Source organism: Nilaparvata lugens, chromosome 13, assembly GCF_014356525.2.
Source record: "Nilaparvata lugens isolate BPH chromosome 13, ASM1435652v1, whole genome shotgun sequence".
Taxonomy (NCBI): Eukaryota; Metazoa; Arthropoda; class Insecta; order Hemiptera; family Delphacidae; genus Nilaparvata; species Nilaparvata lugens.
Window position 1 is genome coordinate 17,073,611 of NC_052516.1, and position 27,093 is coordinate 17,100,703.

Below are 27,093 nucleotides of genomic sequence, written 5' to 3' on the forward strand. Positions count from 1 at the left end.
TTCAAATTTTATAAATTCGAATTCAGCGCCCTATATAGCCAGAATACATTATTATGAAACCGACAAGAAAAATTATTACAGAGCTGATTCCTGAAAAATGACCATTTGACCGGACTATTAGGTGCTATTAGTTCATAAGCGTAATTTCAGTGTGCGTTTGAATTTCGCTCCATTAGTAAACAGCTGTCGACTGTGTGTAACGTAGGTACCAGTCTTGGTAAGCAAAAAATATCATATTATAGTTTGTAAACTCATAATCATTGTGAACCATTTCAATCATATTAATTTATTGTAATAAAATTCAGTTATTAAAATCTTTCTGTAAACAAAATGCTGCATTTCTGCAATAAATCCTCATTTTTTCTGCTGTGGAAGCAGTTGTCTGTATTCTGTAAAAATAGAGTTGAATGATTTGTAAATTTGTAAAATAAAAACAAACTTATAATTTGTTTTGATTAAATTTTCCGATAAAACTATTTGAAATATTACATAATGAATTCATGAAATTGGTCTATTTTGTCTTAATACGTTTTGATTGCACATGGCTCAATAGCAAAGATGGCTCTACCTGTTCCAGTCGTAGCTGGTAAGAATTTACTTATTTTATTAATATTATTGGTAAACATTGGCGTTTTTGTATTTATTTACATTTTCCTAAGTCTCCTTGAGGTATTCAAACTATAATTGTAATTGGATACTGCTTTGAAGCCCAAAAGTAACTATAACAGTTTCTAAATTTCCGAACAAGAACCGTATTTTCTAGGCCACATTTTCAACTTTATGTTGATGTGTTCAAAATTATTAAAATTTTTAGCCGGTCAATATTCCAATCTCAATGTCATCAAAAATAATCAAAACTATTCCATCTATTTTACACTATAAATCTAGATATTATACATCTTCTGGCCTATTTGCAACTTGGTTAAGTTGCGTTTGTGATTCAAATTGTGCAGTTCATTCAAACCTTAATTTGACCTGAATATACATATTTTCCTCTAATATCATCACTTTCCTACCAACCTTCTTATTACAAACATTATGGAATTTAACTAGTTGATTTCTAAATTATCTAACATATTGTTGATACCTACTTGAATCCACCCAAGTAAATAGACTAACATTGCATAATCTATGCTTTATTAATGTATGGACTTTGAAATATTATAGATTGAACTTTGTATGAATTTATTAATCATCAATCCAACCTAACCTATCATTTGTTTTTTATAAATCTTGGACACATAAGCTTTGTATTGTTTTTTATATAAGATTTCGTAGCGGAAATCTCATGTTAATTGGCAAAAGATGACTGCCACAGACATATAGCCTAATACAGATTATTTATTCAAGGGAATTTTATTAGTAACTAATATTCTCTTGAATTCACTTGCAACGTTAACTGAGAAAATAGTTCAAATGAGAGTATTAGTTTCTCAAATCTGCAAGTCATGCTATTATGACTTGAAATTTACTTGAAATACTATGAAAATTTGGTAGAGAAACAGTTTTTTGTTTGATATTCCATTGTTTCATTTTGTGATTGAATAAATTATCAATCTGTTAGATTGTAATACTGCAATATAGTACCTACTTACCTACTTATTACTCCGAGATAGCTAAGTTCTTAAGGTGCGTACAGATATACGCGCCGCGAACATGAGCAATTCACTTTTAATCAGCTGACTATATATCTGTATTTTTACAGAAACGGTAAGAAACAGATAACTTATAAAAAGCTTGGCATCAGCTGAAAAGTGAATTGCTCATGTTCGCGGCGCGTATATCTGTACGCACCTTTATAACCATAAGAACCATCTACGTTTAAACCTAAACCACGTTTACTTGTGGATATGGTTGAATTTATCACAATGTGTTTCATAGGGGGTTTAAACGAACAGCTGACATTTCCCCGTTTAAACTGAGTATCTGCATACGATCTTCAGGCCTAAGGTTTCATTATATACACATGAAACACATTATGATAAATGAAACCATACAAGTAAACGTGGTTTAGCGTTAAACGTAGTGTTAGCATATGGCCCCAAATGTTTTGCCTACTAGGAACAGCTTTATCCACCTCCAAATATCAAGATTATTTTGTAATACAAAGCATAATATTGATAATGTTAGTTTGAACGATGATTTGGAACACCGGTTGCCGTTCAATGTTTTTCCATCAACGAAAGCCATAGGCTAAATTGAAAGCTCCTGGTCTCTGAATTATTGTTATCAGATCCTTGTTTGATGACTGTGCTTGAAATGTTTTGAAATGATGATCTATACAAATTAAAGTTTTTAAATTAATTATTTTATTTTCAGCATCAAAATTATCTCGACACAAACGTGGGGCACCATAGCCGAAATAGCGAAACCTAAAACGGTGGCTCTTGACTTTTCATCTAAAGGGACCTATCTACTGGCTTGGGAGCATTATAGTGGTGAGTTGAAAACATTGACCATATTTTCACTCCAATACTAGTCCAGTCACTTTATACATTAGTGCTTGCAACTGATATTTCAAATATATTGTTTGGATAGCCTAAAAATTTTTGAAAAAATGTAAAAGAAATTATAATCAACGACGACCAAATTAGGTCTGAATATCAAGCGACGCCGTCCATCCAGGAAGCTGGTCAATGACGAAGACAGAAGTATGAAGTACACTACATAAGAAACGTCCAGAACCATTTTTTTTCATACAAAATTTCCTTGTGCTAGATACAGGGCGGCCCAAAAACATATTATTTCCGGTTAATTTTCCAGTTTTTAGCTATTTACGCCAAATCCAGTAGTCGGAAAGAAAAGTTTGCTCTCGCATTTTTGTAGATCATGAAATTCTGCATAAAATGAGATCACTCGGAACCTTATCTTCAAAGAGTACTGAGTTACAATATATCAATTTGAGTAAAATTGCAAGGAAAAATAAATAGAAATTACTGAAATATTGCAATTTATTATTATTGCTCATGGAATTTCCATCCAGCTGTTTTCCCTGTTGTCAATATTTGCAGTAGCAGAAGTCTTCGGGGTGAATTACAGCATTTAATTTGGATTTTTGTTTAATAATAATTATGAAAAATAAATTTTGAATGAATTTTAGTCAACGATATCTTCCGATTGTGACCAATTAGATGTATAATTCTCAATCCCCCTGGGCTTGGGCCTAATTATGTGCTCAACAATCTAAGTCCAGGTAGAGCGCGCTCTATCTCATATAGATTTCCAGGTACGCCTGATATCAATAGCCTACTCCTTGTATTTTGAAAAAAAAAACTCCTGATTTTCAGCTTCAACCATCATCGCCAACTTCATTGTCCTCACATTATGATGTTTATAAGATCATTTTGTTTGAGGATCAAAATATCGTTAGATACTTACAGAATCTGTTGCAATACAAGATAAGCCTTTGTCTGATTTCAGTATAGGCCTATAAGTGATAAGCCACTTGATTTCAATATTTCCTAGTGGAGAGGTGCGCATAAGGACACCTCAAGGACCAAAATCTCAATGTATACACAGTGTGTATGGTCAGTTTCAAGTGATTAATTTGTAATTATTATTAAACGAAAATCTCAATTAAATGCTGTAATTCACCCCGAAGACTTCTGATACTGCAAATATTGACAACAGGGTAAACAGCTAGATGGAAATTCGATTTCCATCAGATTGTTTCCATCTGATTAATTTGTAATTGAGACGAAAAATGTTGTTTTGTTACCTGAACGTGTACAAGATGAATGGAAATTTGATATTTTTCAGATAGTTACAATTCAGTTTTAATTTCACCATTAACTAATTTGATTTTTTTAGCTTGATGCAAACTGTTCAATACATTTCAAATAGTTGAGTTTTGTAACTGAGGCGAAACATGTTCTTTAGACAGTAACGTTAACGAACAGCCTAGGCCAGCACAACCTTAGGCTCGGCACACACCAGTTAGTCAAGACAAGACAAGACACGTTTAGTCACAATACTTCACATAGTTGCTTATGAAGACATGTCTAATTGCAATGACTAATCGGTGTGTGTTGCTTCATAAGCAACTATGTGAAGTATTGTGACTAATCGTGACTATTCTTGTCTTGACTAACTGATGTGTGTCTAACCTAGCGTGTACGAGACGAAGACGAGAGAGCTGTGGTACACACATGCTCAACACACTTGTTCTGTTGTTAGTGGGCTCCCATATAGGGTTATCATAAAAGAATGGTGCGTTTTCGAACATAGTTTAAAGAAGAAACAAATGAGTTACAGTTAATGTTATTTTTCATCTAATTTGTCGTCTCAACAGTTTTTTTTTACATAATTGATAAATTTTAATGTGCGCCGTTAGTCGCTCGACAAATGTCCAAACTATATAATCAGTCTAGAGTTTTGTGTGTGTGTGTGTGTGTTGGTGTGCGTGTGTGGGATGAATTAAGATAATAAAATTTAATTAAGATAAGTATTTTCATTTGAGTTTATAGATAAGCATTTTTAGTCGAATTCTGAATGTATTTCACTCCTGTTTGCAGACAAGATTTATCTTGAGCAAACAGTATTGTATTCAATGATCTGTAATATCATTTGTATAATGGAATTTCTCATGTAAGTGATATCATTGAATAAAAATTGATTTCAATTTCTCTCCAAATATTCGCTAACATTTCTACGGTTATGATTGTCATTGCTTCATTAATCCTGTTTTTTAAGTGGTTCAGGTCGCGAACATTTTTTGTGAATAAACAATGTTTTTTTTATGTAACCCCACAAGGTGTCAGGTCTTGACTCCTTGGAGGCTACAGCATAGGTCCTTGCCGGCCTATCCATCGATCTCCAAATGCTTTATCTTTAACAGAGAACATAGTAACTCACTAAACTCGCCGCAACAACAGTACAAGAACTGATGTTTAGGTTAGAACAGCTTATAAACTAACTTTTGAGTTGGAGGGTTTCAGAGGTACCAATATAACATTCAGAAATTTTCCTACAATCTTCTTACGAATTACTGAAACCGCATCATCCATTTATGATAACCCTGTCTTAAGGTATGCGCACACCGATGCGTACAAATTCGTTGCGGAATTTTCAAGAATTCAAACTGCGGTTTCCAAACGAAGTTTTCGCTGCGAAATATTCGCAACGCTGGGGCACGCACACTGGGAAGCGAAATAATCGCAATGTGGGGCGCGGGAATATTCGAGTTGTCCTAACCAAACAGTTCAACACGTTTATCATCTGAAATTTACGGTACTACTGTAGGCTACTTCATCTCAATTTACTGAAGTTTATCATGATATCATCTTGAGCCCTTATTCATTCAATCTATTCAATCATTCAGAATTATACAACTTACAGAAAAGAACCACAGGCTAACTTACGCCCAAAACGGTTCCAATTCTAATGTTTACAACAGTCCAAATGAAGCTAAAGATTGTGTCACTTCTCTGCCCTTACTATTACTTGCTGTGGTGACAGACACTGAAAAAGATGAAAGGCAAAAAAATGTGGGTGCATGCCATTAATAAAGATGGACTTCAATTTGGAGAATACCATACTCTTGTACCACGATTGAGGAAGGATAGACAGCTATCCTTATATTTTTACAATCTGCATGACTAAGATCGTACAATATTGGATAGGTATAAATAATCTCCAACAATTGTTCTGTGTACGCTATTTTCCTACTTGTTTTCGTGCAATGTCTGTTACTGTTTACAAGGCAGATGAAAGTAGTGTAGTTCCAGAACTCGCCACAAAATTCGCAACGTGAAAAAGCGCTGCAAATGCTGCATGTAGCAAAAGTTGCGAATTATTCGCAAGCGAATATTTCGCAACGCATTGGTTTGCGCCAGCACATACACCGCAATGGTATTAAATTTCCGCACGGCAAGTTCTCCGAATTGAATTCGCACCGCAACAAAACTTCGCAATGTATTCGCGTAGCTGTGTTCGCCTCGTATTATGTTTGTCAGTTTCAAGTGATGAATTTGCTATTGAGACAAACATGTTGTTGCAGTAACGGCAACGAACAGTCAAGGCCAACCGAATCTCAGCGTTTATGAGACGAAGACGGGCGACCTGGTGCACACAGTGACACACAAGAAGCAGACCAACTGGCAGTGGCAGTGGAGTCAGGACGAGACGTTGTGTGCCCGCCTCATCAACAACGATGTCGTCTTCTATTCGGTGCCCAACTTTGACAAGGCCACCGCGCGGATTAGCGGCCAGAAGATCGACACCTACAGCCTCGCGCCTGAGGGGTCGCCTATGAACCTTATCATCTATGTTCAGGGTGAGTTATAGTCAAAATCTACACTAAACGTTTATAAATCAACGTTAAATTAACGCTAAACGTTGATAAATAATAATACTGAAGATGATGCCCATATAAGCTCTTAAGCTTGTGCGTGGGTAATGAGTGAGAGGGATGATGATGATGATGATGATGAGAGATGACGACTACATTTTAGGTATATATCGTATGGTCAGGGGGAAAAACATAGTAGGTACTTTCCTCACTAGAAAAGAGTCGTCAAGAATAATTGTATATGCTTGCCAGTTGAGTAACTTTGTCAAAAAATAAATAAATAATTAGACTTTTTAGGTAAAAAGTCTCCTCCGAATGACGGGGTGGACGTCTTTCAACGCTAAACGTTGGTAAATCAGCATTGAAATACGCTTTAAATCAACGCTTAATAAAATTTTGTCGTGATATTTTTTATTATTATTTTCACAAGAAAGCACCGACCGAGAGAGAAAAACTAAGGATACTCCTTCTACTATTTCTCTCCCAAACTTAGATAACATTTTATAAGTACGAAATAGGGTTATGATTTCACTTTTCTAAAATTCAGTTCATTTAGGCCTATACTCAGAAACAACAAAAACTGAAAATTTTGAATTTTGACGGTTGAAAAACTGGATAAAAACACACTCGAATTACCATTAATTTATTGAAAATGTTTGTGTAATTTAAAAAAATTAGAGCCAGAAAAACAGAACTCATTGAAAAATATTGAAAGCTATTGAAATCATGACGCTATTATGTGATAATTCTTGAAAATAGGCCTTATTATTTATGTGCATGGTTAGTTCTAGTCAAAATCAACACTAAACCCTGATAAATCAACAATAAATTAACACTAGACGTTGATAAAGCAATGTTGAATTAACGCTAAACGTTGATAGATCAATGTTAAATCAAATCTTTACGTGATAACAACGCTATTATGTGATATAATTTTTAGGCCTAGTCCATATGTTGGCTCAGTAGCTGGCCCATTCTGGTAACCCAGCGTGGGCCAATGAAAGCCAGCGCTGGCAAACCACCCATCCCCAAACTGGCGCTGGTCGTCATTGGCCTTCATTGGGCCAACATATAGATGCGGCATCAAACATTTACTTTGCAATCTTTGTGCAAGGTGTTCAAGTCAAAATCAACGCAATATGAAATCTTGACATTATCAAATCAACGCTATTTTGTGAAATAATTCTTGAAAATAAACCTTACCATCAATGTGCGAGTGAGTTCCAAGTCAAAATCAACGGTAAACGTTGATAAATCAACGTTGAATTCACGCTAAAAATTCATATATATATCAAATCTTCTTATAATATCATCGCTATTTTGTGATGATATGGAATTATTTTGGTCGTTTATCATGGGCATCTTTTTTGGTAAACCTATAGATTTTGTAAAGATTTTTCTTCAATAAATTGATTTAATTGTATCATGGCAAGTGCGTGAAATGAACAATTTATAAATTTTAATAGAAAGACGAAATTGCAACAGTGCATTTCATCTACTGCACCTTATGATTCACATTTTTCCTTTGACATGTTTCCTGAAAATAAAACTGACAATTTTTGTCCAATGGAGGGCAGATCGCTAGGTGCACACAGCAGATAAATGTTCCAATTCCTGCCCCAAAAAAATATGAACTGGAACAACACTGTCACAATATGATTGTCTAAATCTTGAAAATATATCGAAATCGTTACATGGAAAAACATGGTTTGAATGCAGAGTACGTTGGAGGACAGATCTGATGGAGGACAGATGCACACAGCAATTAAATGGTCCTCCAATTCCTGCCCCCAAAAATATTAACGAAAACAACACTATACCAATTGCCTGAATCTTGGAAAGATGTCGAAATCGTTACATGGGAAAATATGGGTTTGAATGCAGAGAACTAACGTTCTCGTTTGTGGATATGAAGCAATCTCATCTTTCATTCTTCATTAATTTCTGAAATCATATTTAGAAAAATATTCAATTCGTACATTTTTTAAAAGAATATTAGTTTTTTTAATATATTTTTGTTGGTTTCAGGGAAATCCGGACAACCTTCTTTGGCGAAACTTTACCAACATCCAAAATTCGACACAACGTTAGCTAGTAAAAGCTTCTTCCAGGTGAGATATAGAGGTAGCGCAAAACGAGAAGGTCCCTGGCTGTCATTTCAAAATCATTAACACCAAAGAAAACTAGGGACCTTCTCGTTATTCGCTAGGTATACCTCTTATTACATGAAATTAATATAAAATTATGGTGTCGCGAGATTTCTCTACTTGTGAAGTGACTGTGAGTCTCCTCCTGTCGTTAGAGGTTGCTATCATTTTTATGTAATCATCCAATTACACTTAGGCCTACAACACAAAAAATAACTACTGAAAAAACAAACACCTTAGAAATTTATATTTGAAATTTTATTTATGTAAAAAAAATTAAAATATTTTAACACCTTGAAAATTGATCTTTTGAGGTCCTATGTCAAGAATATAAATTGTAAATAGATATGTTAGTTAATAAGTTATTTTCAAGCCCGGTTTTCAAAATTCTGTTAAATCTTAATCATGATAAAATGCCTTGAGAACCAATCAGATGAGGTTTTTTCAAAGAAGGTTTTTCTGATTGGTCTCGAGGAATTCGTGGTTCTCGATTAAAATTTAACAAGTTTTTGTGCTATGTGCCTCAGTGGAATAGAATTGTATAGTGAATATAGTATTATAATAGTTGCAGAATTTTTTTAAGTACCTATCGTATCAACGTCTTCTGTACTTTTGCGATCTAAACAATGAATTTTATTAATTAGAGTACCGGTAATGTAATCCTACGACTTTTTCTCTTGAATTTCGAAGCAATGTGTCACTTGTTCATTAGTTTTGTGATCTAATTTGGCTATTTTGACCGCCAGGTGGACAACGTGAAGTTCTACTGGAACACCAAAATTAATAAATTGTGAAATATAGCAACTGATAATCATTGTGATCCGCAACTGACAATCAATTGTAACATCTGATTGATTTTGTGATGTGATTTTTTCAATTTGTAGACGTTCATTGTGGAGCTCCATTGATTTGTGATTTGGTCTGATTTTTTGTGACCGCCAGACGTACAATATGGAGTTCCATTGGTTTGTGATGCAATATTTTGTTTTTGACCGCAGGCGTACAATGTGGAGTTCCATTGGTTTGTGATGTAATTTTCATAATTGGGCCGCCAGGTGTACAATGTGGAGTTCCATTGGTTTGTGATTTGATGTTATATTTTTGACCGCAGGCGGACAATGTTGAGTTCTACTGGAAGCGGAAAGGAACGGGCGTTCTACTTCTGGCGTGCACTGATGTGGACAAGACCAACTCCTCCTACTATGGCAAGCAGTCTCTGCATTTCATGTCGCCCAAGGGGGAAACGCTTGTCGTGGTCCTTAGTAAGTTTCATATTATTTTCTCATTTATCTCTTTTCTGTATAGGGCTACTATTGTAATATAAATACGAGTCCGAAACATGTTGTGATAAAATATTTCAAAAAGTGTACTGAGATTTTTATTTTTCTTAATATTTATATTTTCTCATTTTTGTTTATCCTTTTATTTTGTATTGTAACAGGCACAAAATGGTGTACTGATCTGGAGAGAACAAAGGTTAAGCCTGTGGAGCTGAAACTATTCCTCTTCCCATTTTTCATGAATATTTTCATGTTTATTTTTCTTACTTTCAATTTTCGGTCTATAATATATTATATAGGTATAAGATTATATAGATATAGGTATATGTATATATATATTTTAAACTACAGAAATTTGGGTTCAACAACATTAAGTGCTCTCCACATCCTCTAAAGATGCTTTTTTATTTATTTACTCTACTTATTCTATTGTTTTTGTTGTTTTTTTATTGTAAATCTTCAACTGTCAGGTTGTTATAATGCAGTTCACGGTGCTCATTCCCCACACCCAGACTTGTTGTCTTTGTGGGGAATATTCACTATTTATATAATGTTTCTGCTGCTGTATTACTTTTTTTGTGAATAAAGATCATTTGAATTTGAAGATTGCAAATAACCTGGACCTGAGAATACATGAGGATATCGAAAATGCAAATAAAACCAGCTTGAAATCAAGAAAGCCACCAACAAGAACTGCAATTGACACTGCCACAGAACAAAACTTCAGTTTGCATAGTGCATGGTCTTTGAAGCAGCGAGATCAAATCCCATGGTTCTCTCAAAAACCACGGAAAGCATGGTCGACTCTAAACAGAATTAGAACCAAACATGGTCGATGTGCTGACTTGTTGTATAAATGGGGCTTAGTACCATCACCCTCCTGTGAGTGTGGGGAAAGGCAAACGATTGACCTCATAGTGAAAGAGCGCCCAATCACGGCCTTTAGATAGAGGAGGAACAGAAGAAGATTTCTTGATGGCAACTCCAGATTCAATAGCCTATCTGAATGGACTGGATTTATATATTTGAATAAATTGTTTATAGTTAAAAACCATTTATGTTTGTTTTTATGTTATTTTTATATCTCGAGACAAGGGATCATTCCCATTTTATGATCCTGAATAAGTGAAGATGGAAATGAATACTGATTGATGTCTTGGAAGCCATATGCTAAATAAATATATAGATAGGTATAAAAATAAATTATATACTAGAAATTTGCATAGTTATGAAACTGAACATGAGGATTTTCACTTGATATTCCTCAATAATCCTGTATACCGTAGCTTAGACTAAGGTCTGGCCTGTGCAGGTATACTCTGTACAGGAGAGAAATACCTGCTCAGATTAGCAATCCCTTTAAATTTGGTAGAGGCCACGAGATATAACATTAACCTTCTATTCTCACCACAGGTGAGAGAGTTAGTGGGAAGAATACTTCGAATATTCTTTCCAAAGAATGGACATTGATATCTCCAAAGCTCCGCCAATTTATGTAGATGCATAACGATATTATCTATTTTATCTATAGTTATTACAAATTGTTTTTTTTTTCATATTATATACAGCTCAATAATTATTTTCTTAATTTATATTTTGTAAATTCATCCATATTTTTTCTGTATTGTAAACTATTGTATATAAGTGTATAAGCCAGTATATATTGTAATCTACATAAATAAAGTACTCAATCAATCAATCAGGAGACCAAACTCTGATTTTTTAGGGTAGGATAAGAGTTCGATCAGTTAGCTCCTGGCAGCTGGTATCCTCAATTTGAACCATTTTCTATACTGGCTGTATGAATGCAAAGTGAGAGGGGAAGATGTGTGAGAGAGACATTCCCACCTCCACATCTTTACCACGCCAGCCACTATTTCACCGTTGAGGCTCATGTTAGGCCGTAGTGTAACTGAGCTCTAGACTGTACATTTTGCAATGCAGGTGTACTGGGGAAATAGCGAAATACCTATAGTGTATTACTCTCTACCTTTTGGTGTATTTTAAATTGAATGAATCGCCTTAGTAGGTTTTTTTAACAATATAGATTCATCTAGTATGTTACTAAGTTATTTAGGTTAGGCTGGATTCCGAGCTCGGGATTCAGCTAAGTTCTAGACTTGAAACAGCTGGAATCAGAAAATTGGCTTTCCGGAACGGGCGTAGTCGCAGTCATAGTCATAGTCAAAGTCACGTTTAAATTGAATTTCGAAAAGCTAGAAAATTGAACTCAAAATAAAATAAAGAGAAAATAGTGTAAAGCTTCAGCTACTTTGGATTATTTAGGAATGTTTCATTTCGTCAAGGAAAAACGTTTCCAATAAAGTAATGAGAAAATAAAGATTTATTTTCCTGCAACTATTTACTGTGACTACGTCCCGTTTTGGAAAGCCAATTTTCTGACTGCAGCTGTTTAAAGTTTGGAACTTAGCTAAATCCCGAGCTCGGAAACCGGCCCTTGAAATCGATATTTCATAATCAGATTTTTTTTGTCTTTCTTTTCAGGCAAAGAAGGGCCAATCTTCAGCGTAGCATGGAGTCCGTTGGGTAGCGAGTTCTGTGTGGTGTATGGGACAGTACCTGCTAAGGCCACTCTCTTCAACCTCAAGTGTGAACCCATCTTCGAATTTGGCACTGGACAACGAAACTCCATCTACTTCAATCCCTTTGGAAACAATATCCTTTTCACACCAATATTACAAAATAATTATTTCATTCATCCTCTCAAGGAATTACTTATAAAGAGATCACCAATGTTAGAAAATAATTATTTTATTTTTCCTCGTAAGGAATTACTAATAGTAGAGAGCACAGTATTACAATATTATTAGTTAATTCCGCCCACTTCAATTCGTTTGAGAACGGATAACAGTAATAATTATTAAGCCCTTTCTTCTATCAATTTCTCAGCTGGTCCCATTTCCATCGACTATTCCGTGCGGTTCATTGTAAGGCCGATTGCAACCCCCTGTGGGTTGGGGGAGCTTTGAGTCGATCATCGTACTCAAGAATGTGTTGAAAACCATAATACACCCACAGTATCCATGCTTGTCGTAGGAGGTGACTAAAATGGACCTCAAGGTAACTCCAGAAGTTGCCTTACCTTCAAAACCACGGGATCTGCCCCATCAGGGCAGTTTCGGAGGGGCAAAAATAAAAACCCAAGAGACCAGAGATGGGAGAAACTCCAGGCACAAATGTGGGTCAAGAGGCTGAATCGAAGTTGGTCGGGCGCCCTAGAGGCAGTTTGGCGTCCCCTCTCGGCGGAAGGACTTAGAAAAAGGCCAGGAGTGGAACTCACGTACGTCACGAATTTGTGGGTGGAGAGGCCAAAACTCACCACTGCTCAAGGATGAACGGCCATACAGGCAAAACTTCTTGGGAGAGGTGAGGCTTTTAACCCTGCAGAGTTTCGGAGGGGCAAAAAGAAAAAACCCAACAGACCAGAGATGGGTGAAAAACCAGGCACAAATGTGGGTCAAGAGACTGAGTCGAGGGTGGCCGGGCGCCCTAGAGGCTGTTTGGCGTCCCCTCTCTCAGCGAAAGGACCTACAAAAAGGCCAGGAGTATGTTAGTATAGGGAAAAACTCCTGGTTCTTGTAAAGGACATAGGTATTGGTTTGCCTAACTAACAGACTACTTGGGAACACAATAAGCTTCAGTTGACGTGCGGGGTTCTTTGAACCTTTGGATCCTTGAATTCGTCCCTTCTAAAACAATAAACAATAAGGCCGATTGCAGACGAACCGCTATCGCATGTGGGATGTGAGAGCCACTATTCTCCTTCTGTGGTACCACAAACGCAGCGCATATGGAATGCATTGGCAGGCATGGCAGTGGCACTGATACTTCCACATGGCGTGCGCGCTGTGGTAGCGATTATTTTCCTTGCTATCGTGGTACCACTGGTTTGATCACCTTGCTTCCCCTAGCTTCTGTACCAAAATCGCACTAATGAGCGTTTTCTCACATGTAGTGTGAAAGACTCTGCGTTAGTCGTATGTTCAGTGGTATGTCGGTCCCACATCCCACATGCGATATTGGCTGCTCGTCTGCAATCGGCCTAATACTTTGATGGTGTAAAATTACTAATAGCCTACAACTTCCGATGTGAAGCATGAAGGTATGTATATACTAGTATAATTATTATTTAACGAAAATCCTGAATAAATGCTGTAAATCACCCCGAAGACTTCTGCTACTGCAGACATTGACAACAGGGTTAACAGCTAGGTGGAAATTCGATGAGAACTACTATCCAAAAATTAGTTGCCAGCCCGGGAATCGAACCCGGTACCTCCCAATTGCTAGTCAGGAATGCTTACCCTTACACCAAACTGACAATCTCTGGATAGCAGCGCCCATTTTATACGAAGCCATAGCGGCCAACCAGTTACAGATGGAATTAAATAGAGAATGCATTTATTCAAATGCTAATTAATATATAATTATTATTTAACGAAAATCCTAAATAAATGCTTATTTATATTTAGGATTTTCGTTAAATAATAATTATATATTAATTAGCATTTGAGTAAATGCATTCTCTATTTAATTCCATCTGTATACTAGTCTTTAATCAACTAGTAGTAGTAACAATTAAGTTTGCCAAGTTGGGTGAATTTCCTTAACACAGTGCACTTATGCTGATGGGAGGGTTCGGCGCACTTCGGGGTCACTCGGAGCTGTGGGACATGAACGCCCGCAAGCTGATTGCCAAGATAGAGGCACCTGACACCACTTCGCTCGCCTGGTCACCCGATGGAGAGCACTTCATGACTGCTACCACTGCGCCAAGGCTCAAGATGGGCAACGGGTTAGTGACACCATAAATATATCATTTACTTGTTATTAATTTATTAAATTGAAATTGAAATTTATTCATAACACTGACAATTTACAAACAAGAATAAATGAACTTAACAAATCAGTACAATACTTTTGAAAAAATATTAAACTAAAATACATAATAAATAATATCTTCTAATTCTATTTTATATAACCTAAATGAAAATAATTCAAAACTAACAAAAACATTGTCAGAGTTATGATTAAAGTACTTCATAAGCTATTAGCTGAGTTGAGATTACCTACTCTGAAAATTAAACTATTTTGACCTTTGCTACGAATGAATGAATAAATGAATAGAAGTTGACCCGTGCTTTGCACTGGGAAAATTTGGTGTTTTAAAATAATGATGAGTTGTTGACAACCTTATCTTGGACTGTGTCATCACCTAAATTTAAGATAAAAAGACCACAAGGACGACCTTATTATATCATTTACCAATATTATTACATCTGTCATTTGTATCGTAAATAAATAAATACAGGATGGCGCAGATAAACGGGAAATTTTGAAATAACCATAATAAATCAACGAAGACATTTTTAATGTTGAAAATGTATTAGTCAAGAGTGGAAAAATACATTTTTAAAAATCACATCATCTGTTAAGTGTTGTTCATTGCGCATAACATATTCGTTCAATCTATTTTGAAGACTAAGCATTGTGCGACGCAATGTGTCCTCCGGGATGTTGGCGATGTGTTCTTCGATCTGAGTCTTGAGGTCAATAAGATTTCTTGGCTTAGTTTGGTGCACAACGCTCTTTAGATGTCCCCATAGAAAGAAGACGCAAACTGAGAGGTCTGGAGGTCGAGGAGGCCAAGTGACGTTAGCGTTCCTTGAAATTGTGCGCTCCCCAAACAAACGTCTCAATGCAGCCATTGACAGATTGGCAGTGTGTGAGGTGGCTCCATCCTGTTCAAACCAGGTTTGCTGAATTTCAATACTTGGAAAAGCACGAAGCCGTGGAACAAATGTCTCCAGCATATCGATGGCTTACTTCTAAAACCTCGTAAGTCCGAATTTTTCCGAAAATGACTTTTTGGTATCAAAATGATCGTATTTTCAAGCCGAATCGAATAATCCAAAGCTGGTATGTCTAGCTGCATTGTAGCGCACTCTGTAGGCGATTCTTAAAACTTGAATGTCTAACATATCGATGGCCTACTTCTAAAACCTTGTAAGTCCAAAAAACAAAATTTTTCAGGAGGCACAGAAAACATAACTATTCATAATTTAGAGTGAATTTGACAGCAAACCCGTTCTTAACATGATCTTAGAGCCTTATTATTGATATTTAATAAGCTATTAGCTGAGTTGAGGTTACCTACTCTGAAAATTAAACTATTTTGACCTTTGCAATGAATAAATGAATAGAAGTTGACCCCTGCTTTGCACTGGGAAAATTAGGTGTTTTAAAATAATGATGAGTTGTTGACAACCTTATCTTGGACTGTGTCATCACCTAAATTTAAGATAAAAAGACCACAAGGACGACCTTATTATATTATTTTTATACAATAATCAACTTCATATTATAAATTATATTTTCAAACACTTCATACGCTAGATTCAAGTTTATATATTACATCCCTGATTAAACTGGCGCACAAGGAATCTTCCTTTTGCCGGTGTTTTTGCCTCACCTACTGTACTTATGCATGTGATCATAAATTGAATCTTCATTTTAAAACTATTGTTTGTAATGTAAAGGATATCATTTCGTTATTATACCTAATTAAATAAATGTATGTATCTTGGTTTAAGTGCAGTAGCATATACTTATATTTATTTTTTGTAAAGTTTTTTTGGATTTTGTTTTTGGCAAATAAAATTCATTCATTCATTTACCAATATTATTACATCTGTCATTTGTATCGTAAATAAATAAATAAATACAGGATGGCGCAGAGAAACGGGAAATTTTGAAATAACCATAATAAACCAACGAAGACATTTTTAATGTTGAAAATGTGTTAGTCAAGAGTGTAAAAATACATTTTTAAAAATCACATCATCTGTCAAGTGTTGTCCATTGCGCATAACATATTCGTTCAATCGATTTTGAAGACTAAGCATTGTGCGACGCAATGTGTCCTCCGGGATGTTGGTGATGTGTTCTTCGATCTGAGTCTTGAGGTCAATAAGATTTCTTGGCTTAGTTTGGTGCACAACGCTCTTTAGATGTCCCCATAGAAAGAAGACGCAAACTGAGAGGTCTGGAGGCCGAGGAGGCCAAGTGACGTTAGCGTTCCTTGAAATTATGCGCTCCCCAAACAAACGTCTCGATGCAGCCATTGACAGATTGGCAGTGTGTGAGGTGGCTCCATCCTGTTCAAACCAGGTTTGCTGAATTTCAATACCCGAAGCCGTATTGAAGCCGTGGAGCAAAAAATGTCTCCAGCATATGAACGTAACGTTGAGATGTGACCGTTACAGTGCAACCATTTTCATCCCCAAAAAAGTAAGGTCCAATCACCCTACGACGAGAGACACTGCACAACATACAGTAACTTTGGGGCTGTGTAACGGACGTTGGTGAAGTTCCGCGGGATTTTGTTGTGCCCTGTAACGCATTTTCTGCTTATTGACATGTTCATTTCAATTAAAGTGGGCCTCATCAGATTTTCAAGGAAGCTTGCGTCGTCATTGATTTTAGTGAGTAGTTGTTGACAAAACGCTAAGCATAACTCACCGTCTGCTTAGACCGTAACTCAACTAAATGTCCGTTACTACTTGACGTCATGACACCTGCCTCCCACTCCTCCGAGAATTACAGGTGTACCAACGGCAACTTCAAAATTTTCCGTTTCTCTGCGCTATTCTGTACAATCTCCTGGCCAGGAACATGAAAATGTGTAATTATTTATATTTATATTTGTTTTAATTATTAAATTAGAATTAATTGAGTAGTAGTAGTCCAAAACTATAGACCTACAGGAAAAAGAGATGTAGGGAGACCAAGAAAGAGATGGGTACCGGAACAGGTTCATTAATGAACCTCTAATCCCTGAAGTGAAGATGATGATGATGAGAATTGATTGACTAATAACAATGAAAATACAGTAGAACGTCAATAATCCGGATTAATTGGGACCGGACCCCATCCGGATTATCAAATTATCCGGATTATCGAAATTACGTTAAAAAACGGTCAGCACGCACTATTCAAGAGACAAAGCTGTTAAAATTGCACTCAACCTTCGACGACCACTCCCTTTCTTCTCGCTTCGCGCCATTCTCCCGTCGCCCGCTCTAAAGTAAGGAGCTTAGCGCTGAGGGCAGAAGTTACGAAAATTTTATTTCTTGCCAGAGACGAATCCGGATTTTTGACGTCCGAATTATGGACGTTCTACTGTAAGCCTATCTTCGGTAGATTCAGAATTGTTATGCAAAATTTCAAGTTAATAAGTTCAGTAGTTCATTAGTTCCTAAGCCGATTCTTTCCTTTATTATATTGAAAGCAGATTAAAATAATACAAGATGGTGCAGAGGAAAAGCATGTTTTTCAACCGATTATACTCGGCGTCGGGAGGGGCTATTGACCTTGAACGAATGTTGGCAGACGGCCCATCATACTATACCGTTTCAGTCGCTATGGAGCGTTGAACGTACAACATCGTGTGTTCGCTGTCTAGCAGATTTTAAGAAACAATGAATCTGTAGTCAAAGTGCAAACGCTTTTCAGTCAATATTTTAGAGTTAGACGTCGAGGTGCAGTGCCTGATCGAAATAGTGTATAGAAGTACTGGTTCTGTGATGAAAAAGAGACCACCTGGTCTTCCCCGTTCAGTTACTCCGGAAAATGTAGACAGAGTCAGAGCAGCAGATTTTCGTAGTCCTAAACGATCGTCTAGACGACATGGTCTCAGTTCTAGACGACACGGACTTTGTCTACATCTTAGTACGAACTGAATGGAGAAGACCAGGTTGTTTCTTTGTCATCACAGAACCAGTACTTCTAAACGATGTAACCCATCGGAGTACAGTATTTTGATCAGGCACTCCACCTCGAGGTCCAACTCTGAAATATTGACGGAAAAGTGTTGCACTGTGACTACAGATTCATTGTTTCTGAAAAAAACTGCTCGACAGCGAACACACGATGTTGTACGTTCCAAACGCTCTATAGCTCCCGTCTTTCGGAGGAGACGATAAATCGTCGGTCCCGACTACCTAAAAAGTAGTCGTCATCTCTCATCATCATCCCTTTGTGGGTTAAGTTGAAGAGGGGCTCTTCTGGTCTCAATTTCGCCCACATCACTTTTTATATTGTAAAGTGTAAATAAAAAGGCATCTATCTATCACTCACTCATTACCCACGCACAAGCCCAAGAGCTTATGTGGGCATCACCCTCAGTATTATTATTATAGCGACTAAAACGACATAGTATGATTGGTCATCTGCCAACATTCGTTCAAGGGCAATACCCCCTCACGTCACCGAGTACTAGCGGTTCAAAAAACATGCGTTTCCTCTGCAATACATTGTATTTATTAATTTGAGTTGGTATGATTTTTGAAGTTCACTCACTCAATTCTCTTTCTTTTTTGTAAAAATATAACTTCCTATCTTCTTCAATTTATTTGTCTTCAAAGTCAAGTCTCAAGCACTCTGTTGTACTACAATTGTTTTTTGTTCTGTACCGATGTTTTTCTGTGGTTGTAGTTTCAAGATCTGGCACTACTCGGGTACTCTGCTGTACGAGAGGCCGTGGAACGCCCAGGAGGAACTGTGGGAGGTTCTATGGCAGCGGTTCCCAGCCGGCACTTTCAAGCCACCTGTCATCAACTACAAGCCAGTCGAGGGCATACAACCCAGTCAGCCTACATACTCTAAACAGGTCAGTCAGTCATTCATTCTCCTATTCAACTACTTATGCATTCATTCATCCTTTCGTACGATTACTCTAAACAGGTCAGTCATTCATTCATTCTCCTATTCAACTACTTATGCATTCATTCATCCTTTCGTACGATTACTCTAAACAGGTCAGTCAATCGTTCATTCATCCTTTCGTACTATTCGTATGATTACTCTAAACAGGTCAGTCAGTCATTCATTCATCCATTCTACTATTCATGCGTTTGCTTATTCATTCATTGGTACGATTACTCAGGTCTGTCATTCATTCATTCTACAGATAGAAATCAATGAGAAACTGCTGCTGTCCAGAGATTGTCAGTTTGGTGTAAGGGTGAGCATACCTGACTAAAATCAAATAGGTTTTTTATTGCACAAAAAAGACATGATATTAATAATCTTTTTAAATTTTGCCCAGCGGGCAGAGTTTTTTTTTTGCTGGTGATGTCTAGATTTTATTTTTTTATTTTATTTAAGTATATGTATGAATAATTATCTTTATTTATTTATATTTTTAATGATATGTCATATTATAAAGAGTGTAATATGTCTTGAATATTCTAAATTGGCAATACAATTAATTGAATTGAAATAACAGAATTGTGCTATATGTCGGCAAACGTAATTAGGAGGTACACTAGCAATTAGGAGGTACCGGGTTCGATTCCCAGGCTGACAAATAATCTTTGGATAGTAGCTCTCATCGAATTTCCATCTAGCTGTTAACCCTGTTGTCAATATTTTTGCAGTAGCAGAAGTCTTCGGAGTGATTTGCATTATTTAATTTGGATTTTCGTTTAAAATTATTCATTCTTTCTCCTATTAATCTATTCATTTGACGTTGTTCATCTACAAAGATGAGTTATATACTATTGTTGAATAAAATGGATATTCTATTCATTAGCTCCTTCACTTATGAATTAGCTCGTTCATTAATTCATCCATTCATTTGTTCATTCATCCTTTCGTTCATTTATAAATTTATCAATATAATTATCTAGTAAGAGTCTCACTGAATTTTATATACATCTTAGTAAGTTGAGTTCAAGTTAGATGATAAATGTATAATATGAACTATCTTCTTCTTGTGGTTCCTAATCCTATCCGTTTCGGATGTTGGCAACCAGCATGGCAAGCCTAATTTTGTCCACAGCCATGCGGAAGAGTTCAGCTGATGTTTTTCCCGTCCACTTTCTAAGGTTATGCAGCCAAGATATTCTTCTCCTTCCAGGACCTCTTTTTCCATAGATTTTTCCTTGGACGATTGTCTGGAGTAAAAAGTACCTGGAGTCGTTCCTCATGATGTGGCCCAGATTTTGCAGTTTCCGGATCTTCATAATGTTCATAATTTTCCTTTCTTTATTCATTCTTCTTAGTACCTCTTCATTAGTGACATGTTCAGTCCATGATATCCTTAGCATTCTTCGATAAAGTCGCATTTCAAAGGCTTCTATTCTCTTGGATATATTTTCATTGAGTGTCCAAGATTCTGCTCCATACAAGAAAACAGAAAAGATTTAACATCTCAGAAGTCTCACCTTTGTTTCAAGAGTAAGATCATGGCTTCTGAAGCGTTTACTCATTTTGTTAAAGGCGGCTGTGGCTTTGGCAATTCGTGATTTGATTTCTTGAGTTGTATCCCAGTTCTCGTTTATACATGTTCCCATGAACTATCTTCATTAGACAACAAATTATTCACTAGTAAAGCGCGCTTACTTGAATTTAGTTCCGTAATATTCTAAATACCAACCGCCTGGTTGTGAAGAGCAAACTAGCAAAATAGTAGTATTTACTTGAAAAAATATGATTTGACAGGTGTACAGGCCCCCCATGGCTCGCGGTAGAGATCCGCCGTCTGCACTGTCCATCACCCAGCAGAACGAGGAGGCGGCCGGCGAAGTCACCGGCAATCTGTCCAAGCAGGCGCTCAAACAGAAGAAGAAACGCGAGGCGAAGAAGGCAGCCAAACTGCAGCAACAGCAGAACAACGGTGGCGAGACAACTGCCGCCTCCCAGCCGCAGACTAGTCCCGCCTCCAACGGGGGCAGTGGGGGCGGAGCCAGTCGGGTGCTGGCTTTCATCGATGACATCACCACCGACGACCCTGAGAAGATGAAGAAGATTAAGAAGCTTAGATCTGTGAGTACAACTTGGAAACAATGAAATTTGGGTTTCGTTGATCTTGAATAATCTATTCTTTTCAATTGACCGAGCGAAGTGAGGTCTAAGATTCAAGTCGACGGTTTGGCATTTCTCTTAATATTTAAATGTTTATATGTTGCGCATTTACTGCGCAACGCGGTAATAGATTTTCATGAAATTTGACAGGAATGTTCCTTTTTAAATTGCGCGTCGACGTATATACAAGGTTTTTGGAAATTTTCCATTTCAAGGATAATATAAAGGAAGAAGGAGCCTCCTTCATACGCCAATATTACAATAAAAGTGTCATTTAGTGTCATTTCCTTCAAAAATTATTGCTCCCAACGCTAAGGTAACTTGTACCATAGAGAAACAATAGCGTAAGTAGATATCCCATGGTATAGGGAATTTATGTCGCAACTTTTACTGTTATCTCAAGCCGATTACTGTCGATTATTGTCAATTTTTACTGTTCTGTTGGGATGAAAGTGTATGAACGGCACAATTTGAGAGAATACCATCGTCACACAGCTGCATAGGAAACAACTACGTGAACTATCGGCTTGGGATAACAGTAAAACTTGCGACATGAACGCCCTATACCATGGGATATCTACTTACGCTATTGTTTCTCTATGCTTGTACTCTACAACTATGACTTGAGCTTTTTAATTTAACCTTGACTCTAACTTTCAACCTTCAACTTTGACTATAAAACTTTTACTTGTGAAAAACGGTTTTCTAATTGATTTGTTGTCTTTTTCGTAGAAACTGCAAGAGATTGCAAGGTTAAAAGATCAGAAAGCGCAGGGCAAGCAGCTGGAAATCAATCAGGTGGAGAAGATCAACAAGGAAGACAGTCTACTGAAGGAGCTCCGCGAGTTGAACTTGTGATAGCATTACTTCTCTGCATTTCGTGGTCGGAAAAGTAAGTAAATCTACCAATATTCTATCCTATTCAATCAATCATTATATTCATTTCACAAACAAACATTATACAACTTTTTTTCAACCGTTTTAATGAATGAGTGATTAGTCTTCGTTTTCATAAACTCCTGTCATTAGAAGCTGAAAAGTAATGAGATGTAAATGATTTTTATTCGGAAAACGAAATGGTAGATTACGAACTATTTATAGTCAGTACTCTGAATAAAACATTTACAATATATTTAATTCTGGTGAAATTCTAACCCTATTTTGGACTGTTTCATCACCTATAAATTTGAAAGAAAAATAGCACAAGGGCTACTATTATTTTATATACCAAAATTATATATAACTTCAGTTTTATTTGTATCGTAAATAAATGAAATGAAATTTGACAACACAGTCGATACAGAGTTGTCAATTACAATATTATATCCAGTTCATTATAAGTTTGAAATATCACACAATTTGGCAACGCGGAATTTGTAAGTCTTAACTTATTTAAATCAGAGTATAGTAAGCATTTTTTCTAAGGTGAATTTGTTTATGATTCGATTAACAGATCACGAATGTGGTAATGGGGTGAGTTAGTATTTTTAGTTATTAATGGGGCGGTAAACTTAGTAAATGAATAGATAAATAATTAACTTTCTCTTGCCGAAAAACTTTCACAGGCAGCTAAATTCAGCTAAATGACATGGACAGAAATCAACTTTATTCCATTATACTGTTTGTGCCGGTTGCACAAAAGCCGGTTAAAATTTAACAGTGATTAATTCCAAGAGAACCAATCAGAGAAGCCGTCTTTTCAAGAACGACTTCTCTGATTGGTTCTCGTGAAATTATTCACGATTGAAATTTAACCGGCTTTTGTCCAACCGGGCCTATGAATAATTTGATGTGACTTTCGCAGGGAATTGCAGAAAGCGCTTGAACCATGGTTCAAGCTGAGAACTGAAAACGCTGGCGTTGGCTGATTATGTGGACCATGAGGCTTCGCAGCTGATGTGCGCATGCGCGGAATTGTCTCGCAGGGCGCGAATTTCAAACGTGCGTTTGAATTGAGTTCAGTGGTTTGCGCGAACAAATCACAAACTCTCGACGACTAGTGGTGTCAATTGTAAATATATACATATAAATAACAATGAACTATATAATACTATATACATATGTGACTGATATTAACCTAATTCTACGTCAGAGACAACGGTTTAGTAGGAAATGAAACGAAATGATGCGCTTAATAATTTATGGAGCGTTGGTCAGAGATAGAACGGACAAAACATGTCGTAGGATTTTAAAAATTGTATGAAGAACAGAGAAAATTATATAATATATATTTGAGTGTGTGTGTTTATGGTAATGGCTGTGGGCTGGTATATAAGGATCGTCTATATTATTTTTCGCTGGTTGGGAGCTTAATTGTAATATTGAGATTAATCAAGTACCAAAAATATTTTTATGAGTAAATCTTGACACGGTAACAGAGTGTGGTCGCTGTTGTGGATGGAGGGAGATAGTTAATAATTAAATTGTTATTGTGTTGGAAAACAATTGTGAACTAAGGGTTTGGAAGTGTGTTGGTGATGAAAAATGGTGCCGAATTTTTTGTTTGGTTCCGCGCGCAAACAGGTGTTGCACAAAAAAATTGTTTTCGAAAAAATCGAATATGTACAGTGATAATAATTATTGATAATGTATTGTAGCTCTTTTAAATTATTGTGCGGACCAGGTGTCAACAATGGAACTATTATATAAAATGCCATCTTACTGTGTTTTATTTTATTTTTCGGTTATTACGTCTGCTAACAGAAGTAGACTAAATTTTTAATTTCATTTGGCTTAGAAGTTGTTAGTTTTTGTGTATCAGTTCTCCTAGTTTCAAACTATAATAGTTGTTTAGTATTTTACTACAGTATATCACAATTTTAGTTCAAAATTAAACTAAAGTATCAATTTGAACTTTGGCTCAAATTGAACTATTGTATCAGTTCTTTTAGTTTCAAACTATAATACTTGTCTGGTATCTTACTTCATAATTTCAATACATTTTCCTTTAATCGCAACGAACAAAAATGATACCCCAGCTCCAATAATCCATATTTATCTCAAGTGCTGTGAAACCACAAAGTAAATCAATCACTGCTAATTGCAACTGTCAGATTTAAAAATATTTATGTAGAAATATGAAAACGTTTCTGTTCCTTTTTTCAAAATAGATTAACTCATAGATTTATGAGTTTTATCACTGTAAAGTATTTTTTCGCCACACTGCACAGAAAGCAGCTGTTTTCCAGTCCCTACGTAGATCTGAAAGACCTTGTTTGTAGACGACTCTCGTCTGACGTAAGAAACCGGTTTCTTTTCCGGTCTAGGCCAGAAAGTGTACTCTTTCCAGCCGCTTAGAAGTCAGTAGTTAATAAGTCATCCGCTAGATCGGGCGAGTGTCCACTTTCTTCATCAAATCGCCATGATTTCAGTTCGAATTTCGAATCAAACTAATTCAGCATTTGCTTCGCAACCATTTTTATTCAATTATTTATTGTTGATTAGCGAATTCCGAATTTTCAAAAATGCTTGAAGATGACGACGCCCGTGATATTCCAAGTGAAATTTCAAAAGAATCTGAAATCCTGACTGCAAATCTTCTACCACTAAAATCAAAAGATAGGTATGATAACAAGTATTCTTTATTTATTTTGTCAGCAATACCTGTAGTGTGGCGAAAAATATCGTTCGCACAACGGGCAAAAATGTTTTTCCGGCTCTCAATCTTTTCTAGTCCTTGGCCTACGGCCTCGGACTTGAAAACCGATTTTGAGCTGGAAAAATCTCATTTTCTGCTCTAGGTGCGAAATTTACTATTATTTTAAACTCATTGTTACATAAATTCATGTTGCATTGCCACAATTGTTGAGAATTTTAGTTATAAACAATCTAAAAATTGTTGATTTCTTTATAGATACGAATAAGTATGGTTTGCCAGATCTTATTCATGATAACACTGGAATTTTATACAAATTCTAGATGAATTATTTATTGATAAGCATATAAATTATTACAAAAATTGAATTTCTTTTGTTATTGCGGAGTTAAGACTCTAGGTCCTTTCTGCTACACAACCGTTGAATAATTTATAGAGGAATAAACCTCATTATACACCATCGACAGCAACGTAACGTTAAGTAACGCTTGAGATTATTTTAGAAAAAATATTGAGAGAACAGTTGAGGTTTACGATTGCTTGTAAGTGATGGACAGTTATGAGCTTATACTAACGGTTCGGAATTCACATAGAAATATAGTAGGTCCATGAATCCATCATCATCTCATGCACAAGCTTATGTAAACATCATTCTCAGAAAAAAATTGTGACTAATTACTTTTTCAATTATTTATTATCTCCTTGTCTAATCTTGAAAGCTCAGTTCAATAAATTTCAGGTATTTTTAAAATGGCAAAATAACGTTTTTCAATTTTGTTTCTGTCATTTTTAGCTAAATTACACAGTAATCTGAAATCGAATTAACTAAAATTTATTCCGAAGGAAGAGTTTTTGTAATTTTAAACTAAATAACAGTATCTACACTTATTTAAAATCAAATTGAGAAAAGAGGATATTAATGCATTATCAACATTATACAATAATGGAAACTTCTCAAATAGTTTTGTTTCTGAAGTTCAAATTCAATAAAAATTTATCGAGTTTTCTGTTTGAAATTCTAACAATCCTATTTTCAAGAAAAGAATCTAGTTTCATAATGAATATTGTGATAAATCAAATTGAAGTCATGTTTTCGGATTACCTGAACGATCAGTCAATGATTCACATTCCCATTTCATTTCATCAGTCCGACTTTTCAGATCATTAACTTAAGTATCCGCCCAATTTTAATAGTCTAATAATATTATTATAAACAGTAACGTTTTTGTGATGGTACATGTCAGTACTTTGTACCAGTACCTCTCGAAAAAATTGTGATCATTTTCTTTTGCAATTTTAACCCTTCTAATTTTTTTTCTAGCTCCCAGATATCTTTAAAATACAATCTTTGAGACTAAGACCCGGTTACAGAGACGTTACATAAGCTATGTGATACATAGATTAAAATTTCTAGGACAAATTAAATTATGTGAGCCATAGATTTAACAGAACGACTTCGGGCTCTTGACTTGACTGACCGTATTTTAGTGATTGAAGACATAAATAAGCTCCTGACGATTGTGCAGCAAAATCAGTGTCTAATTGGGCGTTTTTAGTTGTATGTGAGCTATAGTTTACTTGGACGTCTGTGCAACGAAAAGTGGAGTTATATGGCTTCGTAAATGAGTTAACGTCCTGTTTTTAACTTTATGTGACGACTCTTCAACCGGGTATAACTACGAGTATTTAAAGTTTATGAGGATGAACGTTTCAAAACTTTCAAGAGCCATAATCCTGATAGCCTTCAAGGCATTATAAATATTATACTGAATTAGACTGCTCTAGCAAATTTTGTCACTGTTGTGACTGGCTTTTACAGCAAAAGCTGAGGTAAAACCTTATTTATTCCTATCAATTTTTGTATTATTTTCTTCTTAGTTTCGTCATACTGCA

General features: G+C 36.0%; 1 protein-coding gene across 1 annotated transcript; it reads left to right on the forward strand.

Annotated features, from left to right (window-relative positions):
• The first annotated feature begins 558 nt into the window (after positions 1 to 558).
• On the forward strand, positions 559 to 27,093 carry LOC111045557 (eukaryotic translation initiation factor 2A). Its single transcript, XM_039440372.1, has 11 exons — positions 559 to 586; positions 2,313 to 2,438; positions 5,999 to 6,274; positions 8,318 to 8,400; positions 9,548 to 9,698; positions 12,222 to 12,392; positions 14,358 to 14,532; positions 19,233 to 19,407; positions 21,243 to 21,566; positions 22,338 to 22,497; positions 23,410 to 27,093. Exons 1-10 carry the CDS (start codon positions 559 to 561, stop codon positions 22,461 to 22,463), a joined length of 1,635 nt encoding a protein of 544 aa, XP_039296306.1. The 3' UTR covers positions 22,464 to 22,497; positions 23,410 to 27,093.